The sequence below is a fragment of the Carcharodon carcharias genome, chromosome 11, assembly GCF_017639515.1.
Source record: "Carcharodon carcharias isolate sCarCar2 chromosome 11, sCarCar2.pri, whole genome shotgun sequence".
Lineage (NCBI taxonomy): Eukaryota > Metazoa > Chordata > Chondrichthyes > Lamniformes > Lamnidae > Carcharodon > Carcharodon carcharias.
Genome location: NC_054477.1, coordinates 100944065 through 100971530, shown reverse-complemented (window position 1 = coordinate 100971530; position 27466 = coordinate 100944065). Strand labels below are relative to the sequence as shown.

The 27466-nt window shown below is 41.9% G+C and overlaps 1 protein-coding gene across 2 annotated transcripts; it reads left to right on the top strand.

The window, feature by feature from the left end:
• On the top strand, window positions 1–23885 carry LOC121284370 (macrophage metalloelastase-like). 2 transcript variants are annotated; one of them, XM_041199795.1, is made up of 10 exons: window positions 1–139; window positions 5190–5344; window positions 7370–7515; window positions 8554–8679; window positions 12151–12312; window positions 16416–16563; window positions 19588–19709; window positions 21650–21806; window positions 21915–22015; window positions 23523–23885. In XM_041199795.1, the coding sequence occupies exons 1-10, from the start codon at window positions 29–31 to the stop codon at window positions 23618–23620; spliced, it is 1326 nt and encodes a 441-aa protein (XP_041055729.1). In that variant the 5' UTR covers window positions 1–28; the 3' UTR covers window positions 23621–23885. The 2 variants fall into 2 exon arrangements, with proteins under 2 accessions (XP_041055729.1, XP_041055730.1); XM_041199796.1 differs by lacking the exon at window positions 5190–5344 and having other exon boundaries at window positions 7473–7515.
• Window positions 23886–27466: the final 3581 nt, after the last annotated feature.

Here is a 27466-nt window from a genome sequence, read left to right as displayed (position 1 = left end):
GCTGTTTACCACACAGTAAACAACCAAAATGAAGCCAGTATGCTTTTATCTTACCGTTGTGCTCGAACTTGGCTTTCTAGCCATTTCTTCATCTGCACTTCCATTGTTCTTAGTGGAGGGAGATACAAGAGATCCTCAGGTATGTAAAGAACTCAAGTATTTTAATATGAAAGCAGGCATATTTAATACTATTCTTTCTTTTAGGTAAGAGTATCAAATTAATATGATTAAACTAAATACGTTCTTGTTTTGTTTCTGTTTCTTTTTTATGCTTTTGATTAAACATTGCTAATACCATTAAACGATATGAAATACTAAGCCTGGTAAAGCTAGAGTTAAGTCAGTATTTACCCAAACAGCAGCTTTGCTACACTATGAGAACTATAGGACTCTCCATTGCTCTATAATGTGCCAAATGCCATGAGCATCCTTTGCAGCTTCAATTCTTGATTTTATCTTTTGCCCATTGCATGTGCTACGCCCACATAGCAAGACATGGGATATTTACACAGTTACCTGGTGATTGAAAAGCATTCCCAAATCTTCTGATTGAAGTAGCAGCAAAAGAACAGATCCTGAGAAAGTGCCAACGTGAGCACATGCGTGGCATTTGTGTGCAAACTTCTAACTTCCGGAGGGCAGAGGGATTGAGTTGTGTCCTGAATGAGAAACCATTCCCATTAGGATTCAAAATGCTCCATAGATACCTGTAACATTGCTCCTGCCTTTAGAGTCTTGAGTCTTGAAGTTGTCCAGGAGTTTACACCAGGTTGCCCAGAAGTTTCAATCACAGGTAGAGGGCTAGAATTTACAGCAGAAGCTGTATCAGGGAGGCCTCTTTGTTATACAAAATTATTTTTAAAATTAAACTGCACCCCTCATGATCTGAGCTGTTAAATTCTATTACTGGAGATGCCACCTGATTTTGCAGGAGTTGGACAGCAAAGATGATTGTGTGTTCCCAGTTTCCATTAGATTGGTCACCAGCATTAAAGAAGATAAGTAACTCTTAAAGATTATTTTACTGAAAAGAGAAATGTTGCTCTTTTATTATTGCAAAGCTAGAAATTGCTGTTGGTGATAACAGTCTCTTCATTGCAATTTACCAGTTCATTAACCAGTTTATATTAAGGGGGTAAACTCTTTCATTTAAATTGTGGAGAGCGGAAAAGTGTCTGAAAGGAATAATCATTTGTTTATATTGTCATCAAAATTAATTTCTAGTCTTTGTTGTTACTGGCAGTGAACTTCAAATTCATCATTCATTAAAAAGTGTCAATAGTTTAAATGTAAGTATAAAACTCAGATCAAATACTTTCAGGATCTACGTTACTATTAACTTGCTTTCCATATGCAAAATATAGATGCACGGTAAATTGAATAGACTTCGGGAAAGGATTGTTCCAATTGCTCTGCGTATAGTGAATTATAAATACATCCAAATTGTGAACACTGATAAATCCCAAATTTTATCCTTCCTGGCCAGGGGAAGTGGAGTGAGCAGGTCCTTAAAATAGCGCTGAGCGCTCCCCTCCATGTTACCATTTTAACTGCTGGGTTTCCAGTAGCATTGGAGCAGCCCACCTCAAGCATGCAAGGGCCTCATTAATGTTCAATATCAAGGTCCAATAATGTCATTTGGATGCTTAAATAACCTTAATTGTCAATCATGGCAATGATGCCAGTGAAATCTTGCACCAAGGAGAAGGGGAGCCAGAAGAAGTGAACAAACATAATGTTTAATTGTTTTCTCCATTTCCTAGTGGGCTGGGCTCACTTCTTTTGCAAGCATGGCCGCCTCAGAGACAGCTTTCGATAACTTAGCTAATACTAGGAATTGTTCCCTCAAGTCCCCAGAGAACCACAAAAGCTCTGCAAAAGATCAGCAGAATCCTGAATTTATCATTTAAATGAGGCTCAAGATTTAAACTTCTAGGAGTCAGGTTGCAGGGTCAGATGGTTTGACACCAGCGTTGGCCTCTGCAAGCCATACTTAAGCCTCGAGTTAAAATTGGTATCATAGTTTTTGCAACTCCTCAGATACTGATCTAGTCCGTGCCCACATGCAGCAAGACGTGGACAACATTCAGGCTTGGGCTGATAAGTGGCAAGTAACATTCATGCCACATAATTGCAAGGCCACAAAAGTGAATTTAATTATCTCCCCTTAATGTTCAATGGCATTACAATCACTGAATCTCTCACTATCAATATTCTCATGCCTATCATTGACCAGAAATGTAACTGGATCATCCATATAAATACTCTGGCTACAGAGACAAAGAATTCGTTGATGAATAACTCACCTCCTGATTCCCCAAAGCTTGTCCACCATCTGCAAAGGTATATTTCAGTTGTGTGATGGTATATTATCTATGTGCCTGGATAAGAGCAGCTTCAACAACAGTCAAGAAGCTTGACACCATCCAGGACAAAGTAGCTTGCTTGATTCATTCATACCCTCCACCACCGGTGCACAGTGGCAGCAATATATATCATTTAAGAGATTCACTGCAGCAATTCACCAAGCTTCTTTCTTTCGGCAGCACCTTCCAAACCTGCAAACTCTACCATCAAGAAGAATTAGGGCAGCAGACAGATGGGCATACCAGCACTTACAAGTTCCCCTCCAAGCCACACATGATTCTGACTTGGAACTCTATCACCACGCCTTCAATGTCTCTGGGTCAAGAACCTAGAACTCACTTCCTAACAACTCTCTAGGTATACCTATACCATGTTGGCCTGCAGCACTTCAAGAACATGGCTCAACACCATCTTCTCAAAGGCAATTAGCGATAAACGTAAAGCAAATGCTGGCCTTACCAGAAATATTCAGAAACCACAAACGAGAACTGCATCAACTAGAGGAACTTCTTACAAATGGGATCAATTTTGATATCCCATTTCAAAAGTGGCAGGGGGTGGGTTGGGTAGGAATCCAAAGAAATTGATAAGTGATTTATCTAACTTTCTAGGGTAGACCTAAATTGTGTGACTGAGGGAAACTATGATAGGGGAGCATTTGTCCCAGGCTGCTAGCTTGAACCCAGAAATACAAGTGGATAGAGGTCAAATCATGTACGACCTTAATACAGTGTCCGGGCAAAGGAAGAAAAGGATCCTTGGCCCTAAGATTTTTTTGTTGTCTCAGCTTCAGGCTCGGAGTAGATGAGGAAGTAATGATTTAAACATTTCACTTGAAAGGGTCAGAGATTGGGAGCTCTAAAGGTCAGTAATCTTAAAGAAGCTGATGAATATACAAAGAAATTAGCAACACCATAATAGACAATGAACGAGGACAGAAATTATATATGATGGAAAAAACATATTGGGAGCTGGCTTTAGAGACTTGGAGTTCATTGAAAAAGGGTCAGAGAATAAATCATCAATTGCAGCATCAGTAAGAGCAACTTGCAGTGATGTGAAGCCATAAGCAATAAGCAATTAAAATATTAAGGATAGAAATGCATCTGTTCCAATTCTTATGCACAGAAATCGTGATTCATGTGATAGCATATAGATCAACGTGGGTATGACACAGAATTTGTGTAGCCACCTCAACTGAATGATCGTGGTGCTAATTGGTACATGTCCAAATCTGATCTTTGCTCTATACGCTGCAGGTGAGCTTTGCACACTGCAGGAAGTCCCAGCAGCGATCACATTGTGCAGTCCTTTCTTAGAGGCAGACTGTTTCTGAATGGGAAGCCGGACAAATAGATTGCTGCAATGGAAATTTGTGGAAACTGAATTCTAGGGCAGGCAGAGAATCCATAGTGATTGACACAGCACTGGAGGCCCTAGTGGTGCAGGTGGATGTGAAGAGAGGTAACAGTTCCACAAGGAGCCAGGGAACCCCCAGGAAACACTTTGAGTCAGTCTCTCATGGGGGTGGCTCAATGTCAGTAAATGTCTCTTGCATGACATCTCTCCCTCACCACAGCACCAACCTCTCACATTGCTCAATGTACCGCAGCCCATCACTCACCCAGCAGAAATCCCTGCTACTTGGCCCTCATGCCTAACATCCATATGCCGTACCTCACCTTCACACACTTCCCAATGCTCTCATCCGCACACCCACCTCTCGTTCCTCCCACATTTCTCCAGCTATTCGGTTATCATGGGATCATCAGCTAAGAACAGGGCCACATAATCACTGACATTCTGCCCTCCCTGTGGCAGAACAGAGTGGTAGACAATAGAATGGAACAGAGCAGATCCAGCAAGGGGACAAGGGCATTCACATTTCCTGAGCCCTTTGAAGGAGAGTGCTCCCTGCACTATGGTGCCAGATGTGTGAGGGTCTATATCACCTGGCATTGCTGAGATCATTGAGGATTAATAGGGAAGTATACGGGAGAGCACTGAATATGCATGCACACTAAGACGCTGTGTGCATTGGCTGGCCTGCCAGACAGTTTCCTATTGCTCCCAAGGAGCATGGAGAGCTGTGGTTCCAATGTCACAGAGGGTATAGTGCAGAATCTACCCTCTCAACAGCCCCTGCTAAATCTCCCTGTCATGCTGCAGACCCAGAGGCCCTCATAGCTTTTGCAGTCTTTCTGTGCACAGGTCACCTACCCCTATGTCATCACAGTGCTCCACACTCTTTTTCCAAAAGTGGACTACACAGGTGTTGCTCAGGCCTGTATTGTTCTGATTTGCAATCCTGGCATCAAACCAGCTGGTAGGGCTGTGTGATGCCAATATAGTGCCAATTCAATGTATTCATGGAGCACACAACCTGTTCTCAGGGAAGCCACATCAGCCTTCAATGCGTTTGGATTTTACATCCAGGGACTTATAACAGGCTGTATAGAAGGCTTTGAAAATGAATTGCTACAAAGAAAATACTAAGATATTTAACATTTTAGAAATCACTTAAAACTATCGAGTATATTTATTTAGATAATACAAAGATTGGAAAGAAGTTTCTCCTTGAATGAAAGTTGGGAAAATGGCTGTTTCCCTTAAATAACAAACCACTAGCAAAATTACAGTCTCAAAAATCCCGATTTTCAAAGTTGTGTGATTTTGTGATTTTAGTCATTGGGTTGCTAATTATGGGTAAAAAATAGACATCATTTGTTTTTCATTTAAAAAAGAATTTCAGCTCTTAACAACAATAAAAGAAACAGAATGAAATAATATCACTTGAAAGTAAACCCTTTTCCTGCTTCTAGAGAATGCAGAAATCTTTTCACCTTAAAATAACTGGAAACCTGATCAATGGAACAATAGATCCACATGACGCTCCTCGATGTGGAGTGACTGATCTCCAAAAGTTTGAAATTCTCCCTGGTTCTGTTAAATTTGAGAAGACGTCCCTCACTTACAGGTATAGCTCTTAGTTATGTGACATGCCCTGTTCATTTAGTAATGTTTGGTCAATTTTACAAGCATCTGTTTCAATTGCAGGTGCATCAGGCACAAATGATACATCTTGTCCATCATTTAGTCACTAGGCTAATTCTATGTCCATTCTGCTCAGTGCACTGTCCTACAGCTAGGTGGAACATGTGACCATGAGTGCTGCCACACTTGGCTTGGGTAGGATTGTTAAACTCCAGAAATTATGTTAAATAACCAATGCTTCAATGCAAGCTGAGCCTCCGAACTATATTTCAGTTGCTCAGCACTAGTGGTTTATAAGCCTATTTAGCCATCTGAAACTTCTAAAAGGCAGTCTGCTTGATAGGTATTAGAAAAAAAAAAGCTTTTACCTTTACATGGCTTATCTCCTGGGCTTTTTAGGGACAAAGTAATTTTTAAAACCACACCTGATCTCCAACCTGAGAGAGAGAAAGACACAATCTGTCCAGACCTACAGTGGTATTCAATATATTCAACGAGCAAACCACTCTTTCTACTGGATCTGGAGAAAGAAGGGGGTGATCAAAAATTATATACTCATTGAGATCAGATGCAGCGTAAGTGCTGAAATGTAGCCATCTTTTCTTTGCTGCTCATCCCTTTAATATACAAGCCAAGGTAATTATACCTAGACATACCCAAAGAGATCTGCATTGGAAGAGCATAATCTTTAAGTGAGGCTGTGACAGGAATGTGCAGGGGCATGATACGACACTTTGTAGAGCAAGTTTTGTCAGTGGCTGCCAGGGTGATCATTGCCTTGAGCTTTTTCACCATTGTTCTTTCTGAGCAACAGCTGGAGATATCTGAAATTTTCAGTTCTAGCTGACTCCCACTTGTGACAGTTTCACTATTTAGTTAGGTGCAGATTTCAATATTTTCCCTCTGTAAGCTGGTATTTCAAACAATACTGTACTATTTTGAAGGTTTCCTCAAAGTGCAGGACATTAGCAATAGTCTGTATTTGACCATGTGAGCTGAGAGGAGGTGAGAACCACCATTAACTAATGTCAGAAGAGAAAATCATTTTTCTACAAGCATTCTTATTCCACCTCATCCAAAATGAACTCTCAAGATACAGATTAATCACATTAACTGCACATCATGTGAGACTACAATCACATATAAGCCGTAGTGAGTAGGGGTGAAGAACATTAATGAACCAGTTGGAACTTTACAGCAATCCAGCACCTTTCATTGTCATTTTCCGATGCTAGCCCACAAGTTATCAGATTTACCAAATCCAATGTGCAATGGAGGATTTTTGAACACACAAACTTCAGGCTGTAAGTAGCACATAACCACTGGGCTACTATACCTTCAAGAAAACTTTGTCTGAGTTTAATACCTTGCCCACAAGGGCCTGCTGTAGAACATTCTGGTCTGCATGGTGTTCAGCAGCTCCATCAGACAGTTATGCAGCACAGCACAAATGCAGGCTGGTTTCATCTACAGGTGCCCCAAACATTTTATGCTGCTTGGCAGGCTCTCAAATTAAGTTCTTCTGCTGAATCTCCAAATTAAATTTGCAGGCAGGTCCTTTGAGCTCTAAGACCATGGGCTGAGCAGTTGAAGAAAATTAGGAACTGGTTCTTCCTCATTCTTTCTCAGTGACCCACAGAGTGTTCCCCCTGAAGCTGGCCAGCTGCACACCCGCCACCCCCTCCCCGTTTGGATGCTAACGTTTGTCACTGTGGAAGTGACTGGTGCAGGAGCCATGAGGTGTGTTCTGAAGGGCAAACGTTGATCACAGAAACAAGCAGCATAAGAATCAGATTTGTCGAATCCAATTTCACCATGTGCAATGGAGGATTTTTGAACACACAGCCTTCAGGTTGTAAGTAGCACATAACCATTGGGCTACTATACCTTCAAGAAAACTTTGTCCTAGTTTAATACCTTGCCCACAAGGGCCTGCTATAGAACACCCTGGTCTGCATGGTGTTCAGCTTTTAAGAATCGTGATGTAATTGACTTTGTCTCTACACAGAGTACAGCAATATACATCTGACTTAACACAGGATGTTGTGGATGATATTTTGAAAAACGCTTTTCAATTTTGGGCTGATGTTACTCCATTGACATTTACACAGACAACATCCTCTGCAGACATTGAAATTATCTTCACCACTGGAGGTATGTTCAAACAATAAAATTAGCAACTGCAGATGCTGGAAATTTGAAATAAGAATGGAAAATTCTGGAAATATTCAGTAGACCAGTCTGTAAATAAAAAAAAAAGACTGCTTAGGTACGTGCACTATAAAATCTTATTGATTATGTTATTGGGAAAGGAATCAGGAGGCCCAGACGAATGTTCCCAAAACAGGGCATGAATTTTACATCCAACCCGGCCCCAGCCCATCTGAGGGGCAGGGTGGAAAGCTAAGCGGTGCAGCAGTGTTGGGTGCAATGGCAGTGACAGGACAGGCTGCCCACTCGCAAATGGGCCACTGAGACCCTTAAATCATCAGTAAATGGCCACTTGTGGGCTATCTCCCAAAGGAGCCAGGTTTCCAGCCTGTTAGGTGAAACCTGGAAGGCTGATGGCTCAGAAAGATGTTATGTCTCCTTTTCAGGTCCCTCTGTCTTTACAAGGCTTCCCATGAAGGTGTGGGACCACACCACACCCCCACACCACCACCCCCACCTTGTTACCCCACATTCCCCATCCCTCGACCGGCCACCACCTTGCCCCAACCACCTCAGTCACCCCACCGGGGCTAGCATGGCCCCAGTCAGACTCCCAGACTCACCTTACCGGGGTCAGAGTGCTGCCGGCCATTTTATTGACAGGCAACTCCTGGACATCAGCTTGGAATGGAGCAGAAGTTCCAGCTGAATTCAATCGACAGCTCAACAGCTCATTAAATGGAGTCAAGTAGAGGCAGGCTCACTTCTGACTTTTACGCCAGGGTAATGGAGACTTCACTACCACCCGCCCAGTGTAAATATATAGCCCATCAGTTCAAATCTCAGCTCAACAGCTGGCGAATCTAAATTCAAGTAATTAGCAACTTATAGATTAATTCGAGTAATTAGTTTATTATGGGACTAGTTGATCAGTCAACTGTCATTACCAGCAATCTTTTATTTCATTGTTCAAACAATTGCATGTGAAGTTTTCATCCTTAGCTGCAAATTAATCTTTCTTTGTTCAATTTTACATGCTAGATCATGGCGATAACAATGACTTTGATGGACCTGGTCAGATTCTGGCCCATGCATTTGGTCCTGGCCCAGCTATTGGAGGTGATGCTCATTTTGATGAGGATGAAAGCTGGGTAACTGGAAGTAATGGTAAATGCTCTTCACCATTAGTTAAAACTCAATAAGCTGAAATTGCTCGAGTCCTTGCTGATACTGCTAGTGCATCTTGGAAAGTTGCATTTTAGCTGAAGGGCCTGTGCATTGTTGTGTGTTAGGTTTATTGTAAATTGTCTGCATGGTGTAGGTTGCTAGAGTAAATAACTGATCAGGACATTAATGAAAGTGAGAGTTGTGGATGAACTCGGTTAGACCCCTTTTTAGCCCTAAACGAATGCACTAGAGGGTGGAGGCCTGAGGTTTGTCCAAAGTTGGACCTCTCCACCCCCGATCTGAAGAATTCCAGCCATTTGAGCTCATCAGTTTCCTCCGGAGCAGTTTATGCCAGTCAAGTTTCCCTGATGTAATTCCTGCTGGAGGCAGTTATGGGGGTTTGGGGCGGTGGTGGGGGGTTGGGAGGGTGGTGCAGTGCGTGGTTGGTGGTAGTAAAGCAAACAGCTGGTGCACAGGCTGGCAGAGGGAAACAAAAAGTGTTGAAGTTTTACTGAAATAACTTAATGCTGGACACTTACCTGGGCTGAAATAACTAAAATAGAAAATTGACCCCTGGAATAAACCTTTGATAATTTGGCACTTTTGTCCAGTGGAAAGTGGCATTGTGGGCCCAATTAATGCCTGTTGTATGGCAGATACACCCGCTTTTTAAGGCATGCTCCATGTTAGGCAGAAGACTGTCATCCTGCCAGTTCTACCTCATACTGTGATGTCACAGCAAAGGTGGAGGAAGCTGCTAGCCCTGCCACCAGAAATCAGAAAAGAATGGAGAGCGGGCATTAAAAAACGATACCCCAAATTCCACCCTTTGCAAGACTGTCTTAGTTAAAGCATCTAGTTTCTAAGCTTCTATCATACTGTGGGTTGTTGCCAACCTACACTTCATAAATGATCCCACTACCATTTCTTGGAAGAGATTCCTACTAGAGAGTCTATATAACATTGAACACTTGGGGCAGAATTTTATGTCCCGCGTGCGGGCACGCACCTGACCCAACTGGACGTAAAATAGTGCGTGATGGCTTTGGGAGAGAGTCCTGACATCATCGCACACTAGTGTGATACTTTGGTCAGTAGGCACTCACGCAAGAGAGTTGGCAGTGCACCCACCGACAATTAAGAGGCCTATTAAGGGCATTAAAGTTTCAATTAGTGGTGATTTTCCATTGCCCGTCCAATGTCACAGTTTGCATTTTTAAGGAAACCTCATCCAAAGGTGGGATGAGGTTTCTGATATTAATCTAAAAAACACTGTTTAGACAGAATTTTTATTATCTATATGCTCAGGTGAATGAGTCAGATGTTGTGAACATTTTTTTCCGCATTTTTACATCCTCATTTGATGGTTTCAAATTCTTCAGCTCCGTGAGGCAGCCCTCCGCCTTCAAGGAGCTTTCATTTGTCGCTACCCTGCGTCCATGCTGATGTCAGCACTCACCCTTCTCCCGCCCCCACTGCAGCCAGAGTGAACTTGCATTGGGGGAACCAATCGGGGGCGGCGAGCCACTTCCTGGCCGCTCGCGGGCCCGCCCTCCATGCCGAAAAATCCTGCCATTGGAGAAGAATAATTGGCAAGTAACTAATACACCATCACTGTTAAAAACTGCACCTCCAGCTAAAGGTTAAATGAGATGTAAACTTTCCAATTAAAATATTATCAGTGGTCCAATAGACTGTGTTATTTGTAGCTGTAACCAGATCAGATGATTTAGATTCCTATCTTATCCTCTGGCCCGACTTGTAAGACTGAGATCTGAAATCTATAACAGGGTTACAGGGATATTTCCATATACTTCAGTTTCCCTTCACAACCACTACCAAAAAGAGAGAGAGCGAAGGAAGAACTTGGATTTAAATAATGGATATCCTAAGAACCTCATAGACAATGAGTTATTTTTTTTGAGGTGCTGTTACTGTTGTAATTTTGGGATACTTGGCAACCAGGCCCGACAAAAAACAGTGTGTTAAACGACCAGATCACCTGTTCTGGTAATCTTGGCCGATTCTTAAATGATGTTGGGAAATCTTCTGGAATCTTACTCTTGATTGAGAGGACAAATGGGGCCTTGATTAAATGTCATATCCAAAACCCTATACCTCCAACAGTGCAGCACTCCCATTGAGATGTCAGCCTAGAAGACACGTTCAAACTGCTAGACTGAGGCTTAAACCCACAGGGCAGGATTTTACGTGTCGGCGAGCGGGGCCGGGGCCTGCTCGCCAATGCGTAAATGACGTGCGGTAATGTCGGGGGGAACCGCGCCCCATTTAAATTTTCAGGAAGGCTGGGGCACAGCGAAATCAGCTGCGCACCCGCCGACCTGTCAATGGTCAATTGAGGCCTTTGACAGAGTCAATTATGTAATTAAAGGACCTGTCCGTCCAACTTTAATGTTGGCGGGCAGGCCAGGAGCCCCGGCTCAAACTAGAAAAAGCATGAAATCTCATCCACGAGCGGGATGAGGTTTCATGTAGATTTTTAAAAATTTTAATAAAGGTTTTGTAAAAATTATGGGCATGTCCCAACTCATGTGACAGTGTCACATGAAGGGACAGGTTAGGGAAATTTTATTTTTCTATTTTTAGGTTTGTAACATTTTGAGCCAATCACCCTGAGGCAGCGCTTAGCCTCAGGGAGATGAGTGCCCTCTTTAGTGTGCACGCGCGAAAGAGCGCACTCCTGAGTTTGGGGCTCCCCCTGCCTGCAAAGGGAGTGCATAGCGCTTCTGGGCAGATGTCACGCTGGACAGGCCTTAATTGGCCCACCCATGTAAAATGGCACCGCACCTCCAATCGGAAGTGCGTGCCCGCCCTTCAACTTCCTTCCCAATGACCAGAATGCTACCTATGATCCACAGGTGATAGCTGGTCAAAATTATCATCTTCCTTAGCATATTAGAATGTGATGGTCAGATATACTGAGATGCCTTGATCAGCTTTTTTTCTAGGGGGAGGTGAAAAAAAGGCATTGATACATCACCTGCTGGTGTTGATGGAGGCTATCCACTTTGTCTGCTGCCAGACTGTAAACTGAACATGTAGCATAACCTCCAATAGATGACTACATTCATTTCAGAAACCAATGTGACCACTGTGTGCAACATTTAAGCTTGTGATGAATCAAAAGCTCTAGACTCTGTATCAGAAGTTGGGGATCTGAAAATTTACCTTATTGTGAAGTGACTTGCCAGTATCTTCTGCTGATATAGAGTAATGTACTGTCTGCTTGTTTTTATTCTTGTGATCATTTTCTGGTCCATTTGAGCCTGGATCACTTTGAAACAATATAAACCTGTGACATGCCTGAAGCAAACGGATAAAGCATTGCACATTTATTTTTCTGCAATTTTAGAATCAATTTCAATATCATTCATATAAACCATGAAAAATGATGCCTTATACACTTAGTTAGGCAGGTTTGAACATAATATTTTCACATTGTTTTTCTAGGAATCAACTTGTTAATTGTTGCCACCCATGAATTTGGACACTCTCTGGGACTCTCACATTCTTCTGTTGCTGGCTCTGTCATGCTTCCCTTCTATACGTTTGTGCCAAGAGAGAGCTTTAAACTTTCAAGTGATGACATTGAAGGAATCCAGAGTTTATACGGTACAACAACATTGATTTGTATATATGCCTTTAAATTAATCCAATTTTGCAAGCATTTCACTAGAGAGTTGTCAAACAAAATTTAACACTGCATCACTTAAGGAAATATCAAAGCAGATGACCAAAAGCTTGAGCAAAGAGGTAGGTTTGAAGTAGCACATGAAAGGAGGAAAGAGACATAGAAATGCAGAGTGGTTTGGGTAGGGACTTCCAGAGCTTAGCACCTCGGTAGCTGAAAGCACAGAAGTCAATAGTAAAGGGAATAAAAGCAGGAGTGCTCAAGGTCCAGAATTAGAAGAGCACACATATTTTAGAGGGTTGTAGGGCAGAGGACATTACAAAGATAGGTGGAGTCAAAGCCATCAAGGAATTTGAAATCAAGGATGACAGTTTTAAAATTGAGGCATTGCTTAACTGGGAGCTAACGTAGGTCAGTGGGTACACCCAAAACATGTGCAGCCACCTCCCTTTACCGCACCAATATATGGTGCACTGTTTAACTGCCTAACTCTATCCTTTGGATTTTCCTCCTAAAGACCATTCTCCTTTCCACTTTTCTCTCTACCTTTAAAATCAGGTTGGAACTATCCTCAACCAATCTTATGCCAATTCTCTTAATTCTTCTACATGATTTGGCGTTAGTTTCTTTTTATCTTTTACAAAATTTTGGGTGTAATTTCCACAGGGGTAGCATTGATCTCTTACCATTACCTCAGCAGATGAGCAGTGGAAACTTTGGAATAACAATATAAACATTTCATAATGCAATTTTTTCTGGAGTTTCTGCCAATTTTCCAGATAAATTATGCAGGGCATCTGGAGAAGCAATCTGGAAATTTCAGGCAAATTTATATAGAATCCTAGAATAGTTACAGCACAGCAGGAGACCATTCAACCTGTCATAATCATGCAGACTTTCTGTAGTAACAACAGTTAGTCCCATTTCCGCCCATTCCCCTTTTCCTCTAACCTTGCAATTTTTTCTTTTCAGCTGCTTACCCACTTCACTTTTGAAAGCCACCACTGAATTTGCCTCCAGCACAAACTCAGGCATTGCATTCCAAATCCTTCGCACTCGCTGAGTTAAAAAAATTCTTATGTCACCATTGGTTCTTTTGCAATCACCTTAAATCAGTGCTTCTTTGTTCTCAGCCCTTCTGCCAATGGGAACAATTTGTCTCCATCTACACTATCAAGGTTTCTCATGAATTTGAATATTACCATCAAATCTCTCAGTCTTCTCTTCCGTAAGGAGAACAACCCCAGATTCACCAATCTCGCCACATAACTGAAATCCTTCATCCATGCTTGTTAATCTTTTTTGCACCTTCTCTAAAATCTTCACATCCTTCCAAAAGTGCAGTGCCAAGAATACTTCAGTTGAAGCTGAACAAATGGTTTACAAAATTTATTTTTTTTGCATTCTATGTAGTTAGAAGTTATGCTATAGTTCTGCAGTGCATTTAAGTTCTTGGAACTCATGAGTGATTTGGGTATGGAATGGCAAAGTAATTGTGAATTATTTATTTGATTGTGATTATTTTAGTTATATGAAAAACAGATTTTAAAACACACCAATTTTATAGCATGTGCTCAAGTGGAGTGAAATGAATAAAGGTAGTGCATACCGACAAAGTTACTAGTCCAATTGATGTTTTTAATTTGTTCAGTGGATGTGGAGATTGCTAGCAAGGTCAGTATTTACTGCCCATTCCTAATTGCCCTTGAGAAAGTGGTGATGTGCTGCCTTTTTGAATTACATGCAGTCCATGTGATTGAGTGCTCTGGCAGTGCTGTTAGGTAGGGAGTTCCAAGATTTTAAGCCAAAACTGATGAAAGAACGGTGATATAGTTCCAAGTCAGGATAGTGTGTGACTGGGAGGGGAACTTGAGCATACCCCTGCTACCCTTGTCTTAGGTGTTAGAATTCACAGGTTTAGAGGGTGCTATTGAAACAGCCTTGGTGAGTTGCCACAGTGCATTCTTGTAGATGGTGCACTGCTGCTGCTGTGTGTTGGTGGTGGAGGTAGTGAATGTTTAAAGTGGTGGATGGGCTGCCAACCAATCAGGCTGCTTTGTCCTGGATTGTCTCAAGCTTCTTGATTGATGTTGGAGCTGCACTCATCCAGGCAAGTGTCTTGTAGATGGTGAACAGGCTTTCAGGAATCAAGAGGCAAGTTAATGACTGCAGAATTCCCAGCCTCTGGCCTGCTGTTGTAAGCACAGTATCTTATGTTGGTTCAGTTAAGTTCTTGGTCAATAGTAACCCTGCAGGGGTGTTAGTGGGGTGTTTAGTGATGGTAATGCTGTTGAATGTCAAGAGGAGATGGTTAGATTGTCTTTTGTTGAAGATGCTCAATGTCTGGAACCAATATGGCATGAATGTTACTTGTCATTTCACAACCCAAGCCTGAGTGTTGCCAAATTTTGCTGCATATAAGCAAAGACTGCTTCATGAGTTATAACTGAACTGAATACTGTATAATCATCAGAAAACTCCCCCATTTCTGACCTTATGATAGAAGGAAGATCATTGAATAAGCAGCCACACTAGGTTAATTGTTGTCAAGGGTAGTCACACTCTGGAATTTAGTTATTTTGTCCATATTTGTTTGAAAATTGTAATGAGGCCTGATACAAATGGTCCTGGTGGGACCCAAACCAAGCAACAATGAACAGGTGATTGGTGAGTAAGTACTGTTTGATAGCAATGTCATCAGCCCCTTCTATTAATTTGATGAAGGTTAAGAGCAGACTGATGGGGCGGTAATTGGCCATACAGGATTTGTCTTGGTTTTGGTGGACAGGACATAGCTGGGCAATTTTCCACTTTGTCGAGTAGGTACCAGCACTGTTACTGGACTGGAGCACAATTCTTCGGAAGTTGTATCCAGCCCCTTCAGCCATTTATTAAGTCAAATTGGATGAAGACTGGCATCTATATTGGAGGGGACCTCAGTGGGAGGCCAAGACAGATCATCCATTCGGCACTTCTTGCTGAAAATGGTTGCACATGTTTCAGACTTGTCTTTTGCACAAACATGCTGGGCTCCACCATTATTGAGGATGGGGGTGTTTTTTAAGCCACCTTCTCAGTTAAGTTGTTCAATTATCCACCATGCTTCATAGCTGGATGTGGCAGGACAGGATCTGAACTGTTGGTTGTAAGATCGCTATATCTATAGCATGCTGCTCCTCTGTTTAACATTGATATAGTCCTGTTTTGTAGCTTCATCAGATTGGTACCTCATTTTTATGTATGTTTAGTGCTGCTTCTGGCATGGATCTCTGAATCTGACTGACTGACAGTCTATAAGTCTACCTACAGCAAAGTCAGCTGCTCTGTCCTCTGTGTTCAGATGTTAAGTTTGGCATATGACTTTCAATAAGGCTTGACCTGGGCCCCTGTCCACATGGTAACCAGGTCACAAAGGCTTTTCATCAGGCAGAACTAATAGCAGATCATATGTCCCTCTTCATTACTCCATTTAACTTTGAAGTAAAGAAATGTTTTAAAATATAACCACCTAATGAAACCTTACACTCATCACATAATATCTGCTACAATGCCCTGTCTGATAGCTATTTCCTTCAGGATTCAACCATTCATGGTGCTACCCAGCCACTCTTAGTGATGGGCATTGAAGTTCCCTGCCCAGAGTACATTCTGTGCCTTTGGGACCCTCAATGTCTCTTCCAAATGGTATTCACCACAGAGGAGTACTGATTCTTCAGCTAAGTTGTTAGTTGGAATTCATCGCCAAGCTTCGTTGTCCATGTTTGATCTGATACCATGATTCTTAATGGGGTCAGGAGTCAATGTCGAGGCCTTCCAGAGCTAATTCCTCATGACTCTGTACACTCACTTGTGTTGCCACCTTCAGAGGATCTGTCCCGCTGATGGGACAGGATGCACCCAATAGTGGAGATGGAGGAGTCTGGGACATTGACTGAAAAGTGGAGTTGGCTGAGAATCATAAGGATGAACATAAATTTAAAGTGTCATTAGGCCTTTCCTTCTGTGTATCCAATTACTGTAGTTACATAGTAACAATTTTTCCTTTAATTTCATGTTATTTAAAATCATATCCCTGTCAATTTAGGATCTTCAGCTGTGACAACACAAGCACCGGGTCCGGCTCCAACACAAGCACCGGGCCCGACTTCAACTAAGGAACCATCGACGTGTGACCCAAATTTGTTTGCAGATGCTGCTCTTAAAATAGGAAGCTATATTTTTTTCAAGAACGGGTAAATAACACACTTACTGAATCTCATGTTTCAATATTTATACTAAACTCATCTAAACCAAAAAAAAATTCAGAAGGGCTGATTTTAACTATCAGCAGAGAACAATATCACCTTCCCTTTCTTCGTGGCAGATATCTGAGCTATTTAGGGGCCCAGGCCGCATTTTCTTCCTGCCAGCAAGAAATTCCCCACTGCTCCAGCTTCATTTTGGCAAGGTGGGACACTGTCTGGCTCCCATGATGCACTGGCCTATAGTAGGAGAGTAGGTTGGGGAGGTGACACTCCTGCTGCACCTAGCTTCACTAAAAGAGAGTTAGACATTTCCCCTTCTGATAAAAAGGTCACAGGCTGTTTCCCTCAGCACAGACACTTGCTGGGCCTGCTGAATATTTCCAGCATTTTCTGTTCTTATTTCAGATGTTTCCCGGAGTGTTTTATGAATGGCCACAAATGGTCCCTTCATGGATCGGTCGTTAGACCACTCACTGCTCCGACCAAACTGACAAAGTGTGGGTGACATATCTAGAAATTGCAAATGAGGACCTATGTATATATACATGTAGATAGAGCCTTGATATGAATAATATAATTAGGCACTGACTGAGGTTCCTAGTCACCCTCGTGAAGGACCAGGCAGTGGGTGGGATTGAGGCAGGAATGAGTTGGGAATTGCAGTGGTCTGATCCCAGGGCTGCTACCTTCCCGTTTCCACCTGATGAACTTAATATTGACCACAGAGTGCTAATAGCATGTCTGACGTTTATTTTAGATGCTATATAAGTAAAAAGACTACAAGCAAGTGATAGCAAGAGTAAAACAGAGCAATACCTGTGCTAGGAAGGATCAAATTGCCAGAAATAGAGTAACTCGATATTTGTTAGAAGGGTGTGCAATTGGTGAAGAGTTTAAACTCACAATGTTAATTTGCTTTTTACTTTTTCAAATGCTTGAAGGCTGTTCAGATTGTTAGTAGTTGAAATTTTATTTTTATGTACAGTAAGTCCTCACTTAAAGTTGCAGTTGCGTTCCTGAAAATCATGACTTTAAGTGAAGTGGCTTTATGTGAATTATAAGTTCCCATAGGAATCAATGGTAAAACCGGAGTTAGGTTCCGTTACACATTATTCACCAGCTAAAACCAATGTAGAAGCTGAACTACTGTACCATACACGTGCAGTACTGTTCATTCCGAGCTGGAATAACTTATGAAAGAAAATAAACCACTAAATAAAAAAGAAGTACTGTGATTAGGTGCTTTAGGACCTTTCTTAACAGAAAAAACAATAAAATATTATAAGGTGAAATTCCATACATTCCCAAATGTCTACATTCATAAATGAAATAGTCTTTAAAATAAAATAAATTAAAAATATAAAGTAAATGCAAACTAAATGTGAATACCGTAAATTAACATCTCCGTGGGTGTGCCCACACCACATGGACTGCAGTGGTTCAAGAAGGCAGCTCACCACCACCTTCTCAAGAGCAACTAGGAATTTACTGTCAGTAAATGCTGGCCCAGCCAGCGAAGCCCACATCCCATGAATTAATAAAAAAAACACACAAATGAGTTGCTTGGTTTTGGATTGATCTGACTCCAACCGATGGTTGAAGTTGGTCAGTGCCAGTAACTGCTGTGGAGGTCCCAGCACTTCAATTCATGCTGAAAATGGGAACAGAGGCAGGGGGATAGCAGAGCAAGCTAAAGAAGTCCCTGATGGTGACAATGGAGTTTTGGGACTTTAAAGTTAAGAACAGAGAGTTGGAACAGGAATGGGGGGAAGGGGGACTTCAGAACTGAGGCCGAAAGCAGAGAGAGCAAGTGCACTGACCCCAACAATGGCAGGAAAAATGTCATTTGACATTTGTATGCATGTGGAATGTGTAGGCCCTAGAACAGGTAGTCTGTGACAAATGACTTTATGGCGAACGTTGCAATAGTAAAAATATATAAAGACCTATTTTATGAACAACATTGACTCAGTCAACATTGTTTTGCTTTATTGTTAAGGGGGGGCTTACTGTATAGTATCCTTTCTGCAACTGAGCTTTTGTTAATTGAGGTTATTGCTAAGTAAAGTAGATTTCTTATCTGCAATAGAGTCATTTATGGAGGAAGAGCTCTATGTGCGGCAGCACCATAAATACATTTATAAAGGACGGCCAAGATCTTCTGCTTCGACGTAATCAACAATTCAAGCACAGATTGTGCTAAACATTGCTCCAGTTTTCAGCAATGTTCTTTTTGCCCAAGTTTCCATTCAAGCTAATTTGCATTCCACCAAATATAAAATATTCAATGATCCAATGTAATCAGACATTTGGAAAACTATTGTATATTTATAATATTTGCATCAAAATATTCCCTGATATATTTAGGAGATGTATCCTGCTGAAGTTTTATTGATACAGCTGAAAATGAGTTTTATCACACAAAATTTTCATTTTTAATCTGGGTGCCTAGTGAATAACCTGCTTCTAACTAAATTAATTTTAAAGAAGGCCATTTGCTCATTACATTGGTGGCCTGTAGTTTCATCACAGATTTAAGATATTTTAATACCTAGAAGATTCCAGAATATGCTTTACTATGTCCTTGTCCCTTAAACATGTTTAATGTCAAGAATTTCTTTGAAGTTCAGCAAATAAGGGCAGTTAGCATGGGTAATTCCATCTGGGGGTGTGACCAAGTGTATGGGTGAGGCTGGCTTTCTGCAAGACCTTTTTAAACTAGGCCAAAACATTATGGAAACGGGACAAAATTTATGTTTGAAATTGATTTAAACTGGTTTGGCCAATTTCAGGCAAATTGTGCAGAAATAAAACAACTGCCAACCAAGAAGTTTACAACTGTATTTAGTAAGCACAGCAATTCCTTCCCTACAAAGATAAATTAAAACATATTGAGATTTAGTTCTGATTATGACTGTCGGTCAGTGAGATTTCCAGCCATCAACACATACGTAGCAAATTATCCCATCAAACCAGGATAATCACTAATGCAATTTGTTCACTATTGTATAGGTTCTATAAATTGGCAAGATCCTCACGGGTAATCCCAGTTAACAGCACCTGGCCAAGTATGGTGTCAAACATTGATGCTGCTATCAGAAACCGACGGAGAAACAATATCGTTTTTTTCTCAGGTTACAAATTTCCTATTTTTTTTGTAATAAATCTATTAACGTGTTAGTAATATTCTGTTGTTTGTGATAGGGCCTTTATGAAATTTACAATGGTCCAAATCTTCTGAGGAGTTGCAGTCACTGTTGGATTGCCCCTTTGGCCCTACTTTTCTCTGCTACCCCAGAGCAACCCCCCCCCCCCCCCCCCCCTTGTGGTCCTTGTTAAATTGTGGGGCCCGTGGAGCCATACACTGCAGTCTGATGTGCCCTACAGCACCGAGAATTCTGTTAGACTGGAAAATCCATGCGCTGTCTTCTCCTGCTTCACCCCGGTCCATAAGAAGATGAAAAAGTTTCCTCTCCTTCTACTTAGGGCCTCTTTCACCTCCCTGATGCTGCGATCGACACTGAACTGTGAGATGTTGCTCATGTTGCGTACTTCTGCCTGAAAGGGTCTGCTGGTGTAGAAATTTAGGGCAATAATCCTTACGGCCAGTGGAAGCATTGCCATCGCCCTGCTCTGTGGCTGCAGGTTCAGTTGAAGGAGGTGGTACATTTAAGCACTGCTTCAGTGGCTGAGGTGAAGGCAGGTGATGTTCCCTAATGAAATGTGGAGTAGCCTTCCTGGCTTTCTATTCTCTGGATTCCATTTCCAAATCATGGTGCATCCCCTATTTCTGAAACAAAGTTTTGTCTGACAGGGCTTCAAACTCCTCTCACCACCTTGTCAAGATCCAGTACCATTCCCTTGTAAATCCAAATACTTTGCAAATTTGCTCCAGTAACACAGAAAGCAGTACTTTCACAAACACAGCGCCGGGAAAAGGAACTTAAAAGTACCTCACCTGAAAGTTGACGTTACGCTTTAAATAGCATTCCTGGTGGGTGCTTGGAAGTCCTGCTAGGTGGCCAAATGCATTGGTCATTTTGGAGTGATTAAAACAGGGTGTAACCTGGACCTGTGTGGTCCAAAATGCCAGATTATGCACCAAAACCTATTTACATGTTTCTGGTGCACGCGCAGCACACTCATGCCTGTACTGATAATTGAGCAGTGACACATAGGTCACAGTGGAAGTGACTGGAAGCAGTCAAGCTGATATTTTTGCAGCTTTGGGCTTCAGAGGGCTACAGAGGCCAATATCACAGCCCATAGGTTCAAAGTCACTTCTTCCCTCCTAGGCATCTACACCCACCACATATTATGTCTCAAATTAATGTATCCCAGGATGTTATTTTCTGAATGAAATCTAATTTGAATTTGAATGAATAAGTTGTAAGTTCTTCCATCATCTCCCTTGAAAGTCTGTTCTGTGGACTGATCACTCACTCACACGTCGATATGATAAATGGTACAGACATAATCAAGTTCAAAGATTGGCATCTAACCATTTCCATGTAAATAGGCAATGACTGAGGGTGGCAGAGATTGACCTTTTGGTTTATTTTCCCATTCCTGGAGGGAAGTTACCTTCCCCATAATCTTCCTCTAACCACTCTACTCTATTTTTCTTGACATCTTTTTTCTCCTGTGCTTCACCTCAGAATCTCTCTCCTCTCTGACCTTTCAATTTCTCACCACGTTCACAATACTAAAATTTTACTGCAGCTTTGTACAGTGGGTCAGTGGTTTCACTAGACTGATATTGATGGATGCACTGTCATCTTGAGTTAATTTCTTAGAACTTGTGACATTATCATGATTATCCTTCCAGTCATGATGCCCAAGTTATGAAAGGATTTCCCTCCTCATAGTTGGTCATTATATCAGTTATTCCCAATATTGTTAGTACAATAACTATGTCTACGTGTGCCAACACTGAATGCAAATTAGTTGGAGTGTATGATGATCACAACGGTATACTGCCTTGTAAGCATTGTTGTGATATAAAATTCAGTGATAGGTTTGGTCAATCAGTTTGTGATAATTTTTTAAAAAATAAAATGTGTTCACCTTGCAGGATCTCAGTACTGGCTTTTCACTGGGACTGTTCTCAACTCAGGGTTCCCAAAGCCGATCTCTGATTTTGGATTTTCAAGCAGTGTTACTAAAATAGATGCTGCAATACATGTTCGACGTGACATGATGCTATTCTTTGTGGGTGAACAATTCTGGATGTATGTGCTTTCATAATTTTTTTTATCCTTTAACCCATTTTCTGATGCTTTAGTTGTGTGTTTTCCCTGGAGATCATAACACACTGTACCATGTAATTTCTTATTTAGCTATTCTACACGTAGAAATCGAATGAGCCGTAGAAGCCCACATTTAATAAGAGACAACTTTACTGAAATTTCCCAAGTGGATGCAGCTTTTAGAAGTCGTGGTAAGTACGGCTGTGTTTTGGAGCCATAATCTGGACAATATTTGAAATATTTATATTATGAGGGAACTCCTGGAATAACAAAAACTATCAAAGTTGTGACTGCATGTGCTTCACTCCTTTAATTTTGTCTTTTCCTGGCTGTGCTCCTCTGGCTAAAGTGAAAATTTGAAGTAAATTGTGCTGATTTGATTTTAGTTATCTGCACATGTATGCATGTTCTGCATGCACATATATGGTGGGGAAGTGGTGGCATAATGGTATTGTCACTGAACTAGTAATCCAGAGTTAAAAACAAAAAACTGCGGATGCTGGAAATCCAAAACAAAAACAGAATTACCTGGAAAAACTCAGCAGGTTTGGCAGCATCGGCGGAGAAGAAAAGAGTTGATGTTTCGAGTCCTCATGACCTTTCAACAGAACTGAGTGAATATTAGAAGAGGGGTGAAATATAAGCTGGTTTAAGGTGGGGGGGGTGGGGGGAGTGGGGGGAGAGAAGTGGAGGGGTGGGGGTGGCGTAGTTGTAGGGACAAGCAAGCAGTGATAGGAGCAGATAATCAAAAGATGTCACAGACAAAGGAACAAAGAGGTGTTGAAGGTGGTGATATTATCTAAACGAATGTGCTAACTAAGAATGGATGGCAGGGCACTCAAGGTACAGCTCTAGTGGGGGTGGGGTGGAAAGACTAGCAGGGCATACAAGATTTAAAAATAATGAAAATAGGTGGGAAAAGAAAATTCTATATAAATTATTGGAAAAAACAAAAGGAAGGGGGAAGAAACGGAAAGGGGGTGGGGATGGAGGAGGGAGGTCAAGAACTAAAGTTGTTGAATTCAATATTCAGTCCGGAAGGCTGTAAAGTGCCTAGTTGGAAGATGAGGTGCTGTTCCTCCAGTTTGCGTTGGGCTTCACTGGAATAATGCAGCAAGCCAAGGACACACATGTGGGCAAGAGAGCAGGGTGGAGTGTTAAAATGGCAAGCGACAGGGAGGTTTGGGTCTTTCTTGTGGACAGACCGCAGGTGTTCTGCAAAGCAATTGCCCAGTTTACATTTGGTCTCTCCAATGTAAAGGAGACCGCATTGGGAGCAATGAATGCAGTAGACTAAGTTGGGGGAAATGCAAGTGAAATGCTGCTTCACTTGAAAGGAGTGTTTGGGCCTGTGGACGGTGAGGAGAGAGGAAGTGAAGGGGCAGGTGTTGCATCTTTTGCATGGGCATGGGGAGGTGCCATAGGTAGGGGTTGAGGTGTAGGGGTGATGGAGGAGTGGACCAGGGTGTCCCAGAGAGAACAATCCCTATGGAATCCCTACACCCCAGGCAGCATTCTGCCCATTATAAGACAAACTGCAAACTCCTGGAGTCAGCTGGAACCCCTGGCAACTGTCTGTTTCCGAGATGTTCTCCTGGTGTCCTGCCAGAGTTACAACATGAATCTGACAGAACACATGAGGAAATGTGGTTCCATGTTTTAAGCAAATAATAAATAAAACTTTTTTTGAATCAACAGGGTATTTCTACCTCACAAGTGGACCTTTTGTGTACAAATACAGGGGTACCAGATTAATAGCACGTCTCAAACCAACAGGGTGGATGAATTGTCCCTAAATAAATGTGCTTTGCTACCACACCACTGTGTACTCCAACCCATGGAGAATATTGCTCACAGAGGATGGACAGGTTATCTTAAATGTAAGACAAAATTAGCTATTCGATGAAGTTTAATCATTAACTCTTTCACAATTGATTTATTTGCTCAATCTATTGCATAAATTGTAACAAGACAATATCATTTTAGCATCTAAAGTACCTCTCAGCATACATTGAACTATGAATATATGCTGTTGTGCAATAAATGTTTATGTGAAATTTCTTGACTCCAGTATATCCTGTTGAAAATAAAGAACAAGTTAAAGGATGCTGGTTGTCATTGCTCTATGTAACAACACTAAACTTAATATGAACTGACACCGATTTTTACCACAATAAATCATAGGAGAGAAGTTAGGAAACACTGTCACACAGAGGTGGTTAAAATGCAGAACTGCCTCCCAAAATAAGCAGTAGAAGCCAGCTCCATTAGTAATTTTAATCTGACATTCTTGCTAGCCAAGGCTATTAGGGTATATGGTGCCAGGGCAAGTGGATGGAGTTAGACCCTCTCATTAAACACCTGCCTATTGAAAAGTAGAATGACCTCCTACTGTTCCTTTGTCCTTAAATTTAATTATTTAAAATATTATATATTCTTAATAAGAATTACTTCAGGTAATGAGTCCAATTGGACTGAATAATAAACCCTTCTGGGCTGATGAGAAAGTATTTGTTGAGCTAACAAGCAAGATTCAAAAAACAATTGTGTCTACAAAGCCAAGCGTGAAAGTATTTGTGTGTTAACACCCCCAAGAGCCAAAATTGATTCAATCAACTTTATAGCTGCCACCTTGCAATGAGCCAAGAGATGTGACATCTGTGGCTCAGTTTCCAATCCCCATATCCATGTTAGTAGCAACATACCATCCTTATATTTCTATAACATAGCCCACCTCTCCATAAATTTCCACTTCTGCTTCCAAAAACCTCATCCTTATTCACTCCTAGGCCTGAATTTTGCATTCTGAGGTCAGGCCCGCGCCGGATCTGAAAACATGTAAAATTGCATGAAATGACGTCGGACATGCATCCCGATGTCATGGCACACGTGAAATGGTGAGCTCTGCGTGCAGGAGTCGGACCCATGCCTGCCGACAACTAAAGGGCCAATTAAGGTCATTAAAAAATCTATTGACCGTGATTTTACAATGCCCGTCCAATTTTATGGTTGGCAGACAGGCCAATCGGCCTGGCCAGCTTTTCGTTTTGGCTACAACCTTGACCCAGGGCGGGATGAAATGTCCGGGGCGTGAAACATAATAAAAAAATGTCTGGGTAACTGAGGTTTTTTGACTTCGGCTGTCAGGTGCTTGAATGTGCAGCATAGACACAGTTTGCTGCACATTTTTCTTCTCATTTAATCTGTCCAGGCCTGCAGCTCCCTGAGGCAGGTCCGCAGCAGCTGTCTGCCTTCAGGGAGCTCATGAGCAGTGCCCAACCCAACCCAACCCAACCCTCACCTTTCTTGGCGCACGCGCTCTTCCCGCTGCACCCCTGACCCCCAGTGCCAAGCCTTTCTCAGTGCGTGTTTTATACTGGCTGCTCGTTAATTGGCCAGCCAGTGTGATATTGCGTTTGAGGGCTGATCGTGGGCAGAAGCGCATTTCACGTCCGCTTCTGAGCCCGCCAATTCCATGCACATGTCAAGTGCAAAATTCAGAGATTCAGGCCCTGGCCCTGATATTCTTGCAGAGAGGTAAATATAGCATCTATGGTAATTATAGTAAATATAAATTAAGTATAAGTTAACTATAGTAAATGTAGTTAAACATGTTGGGGAGGAATAAATCATATTTTTTAAAAGGTACCTTAGGAAAAAAAGAAGCTTGTTAAGTGGTATGGAGTTCAGACGTGATCGCAACTTAGAAGCAGTACAATCAAGTATACCAAAGTATTGCAACTAAATGACATGCACTAAATCCTGCCAACTGGCTTTATGTGGCACCTGTCATAGGACTTGGCTGCAGTTTGGCTGAATTTTTCAAGGTTTAGCTCTGAAGTTTCTACAGAGGCCCTTTTGGAAGATCTGATGTGGGCAGAAATTCTGCCTGCCGCATCAACAGACATTAATTTCGGGTCTTGCGAGACTTCAGGTGGCTTAAACAGAGAGACTTCTGAACAGTTTTAACAGCGAGACTTCTGGACCATTTAAACAGCGAGACATCTGGGCAGTTTAAACAGTAAGACTTCAGGACAGTTTAAACAGTGAGACTTCGGGGCAGTTTAAACAACGAGACATTGGGACAGTTTAAAGGGCGAGACTTCTGGGCAGTTTAAACAACGAGTCGTCGGGGCAGGTTAAACAGTGAGACTTCTGGCCAGTTTGAACAGCGAGACTTTGGGACACTTTAAACAGCGAGGCTCTGGACAGTTTTCAAAGCGAGACTTCTGGACTGTTTAAAAAGCGAAACATGGGACAGTTTAAACAGTGAGGCTTGTGGGCAGTTTAAAGGGTGAAACTTTGGGACAATTTAAACAGCGAGACTTCTGGGCAGTTTAAACAGTGAGACATTGGGGCAGTTTAAACGGCGAGACTTCTGGGCAGTTGAAACAGCCAAACTTCTGGACAGTTTAAAAAGTGAGACTTCTGGGCAGTTTAAACAGCGAGATTCCGTGGCAGGTTAACCAGCAATACTTTGGGTTTGATTAAACAGCGAGACATCTGGACGGTTTAATCAGCGAGATTTTGGGACAGTTTAATCAGCGAGATTTTGGGACAGTTTAATCAGCGAGACTTTGGGACAGTTTAATCAGCGAGACATCTGGGCAGTTTAAACAGCGAGAATTCTGGACAGTTTAAACAATGAGACTTTTGGGCATTTTAAACAGCGAGCCGTCTGGACAGATTAAACAGCGAGACTTTGGGACAGTTTAAGCATGTGACTTCTTGGCAGTTCAAACAGCGAGACTTCTGGGCAGTTTAAAAAGTGAAACTTTGGGGCAGTTTACACAGCGAAACTTCTGCTCGTTAATTGGCCAGCCAGGGTCACATTGCGTTTGAGGGCTGTTCGTGGGCAGAAGCGCATTTCACCTCCGCTTCTGAGCCCACCAATTCCATGCACATGTCAAGTGCAAGATTCAGAGATTCAGGCCCTGGTCCTGATATTCTTGCAGAGAGGTAACTATAGCATCTATGGTAATTATAGTAAGTATAAATTAAATATAAGTTAACTATAGTAAATGTAGTTAAACATGTTGGGGAGGAATAAATCACATTTTTTAAAAGGTACCTTGGGGAAAAAAAGAAGCTTGTTAAGTGGTATGGAGTTCAGACATGATCACAACTTAGAAGCAGAACCATCAATCACTGACGTAAATAAGGAGAAAACAATTAATCAAAGTATACCAAAATATTGCAATTAAATGACATGCACTAGAGGTATAAATCCTGCCAACTGGCTTTATGTGACACCTGTAATAGGACTTGGCTGCAGTTTGGCTGAATTTTTCAAGGTTTAGCTCTGAGGTTTCTACAGAGGCCCTTTTGGAAGATCTGATGTGGGCAGAAATTCTGCCTGCCGCATCAATAGACATTGACATCGGGTCTTGCGAGACTTCAGGTGGCTTAAACAGAGACTTCGGGACAGCTGAAACAGCAACACGTCTGAACAGTTTAAACAGCGAGACTTCTGGACCATTTAAACAGCGAGACTTCTGGACCATTTAAACAGCGAGACATCTGGGCAGTTTAAACAAGACATTGGGCCAGCTTAAACAGCGATAATTTGGGACAGTTTAAACAGTAAGACTTCGGGACAGTTTAAACAACGAGACATTGGGACAGTTTAAAGGGCTAGACTT

What these genes read in the sequence shown, in the direction of transcription:
- LOC121284370 (XM_041199795.1), top strand. Translation starts at nt 29, where the DNA reads ATGAAGCCAGTATGCTTTTATCTTACCGTTGTGCTCGAACTTGGCTTT. An exon ending in AAGACGTCCCTCACTTACAG is followed by an intron (nt 5,345 to 7,369) that starts GTATAGCTCTTA and finishes GTCTCTACACAG; the next exon opens with AGTACAGCAATATACATCTG. An exon ending in CTGGGTAACTGGAAGTAATG is followed by an intron (nt 8,680 to 12,150) that starts GTAAATGCTCTT and finishes TTGTTTTTCTAG; the next exon opens with GAATCAACTTGTTAATTGTT.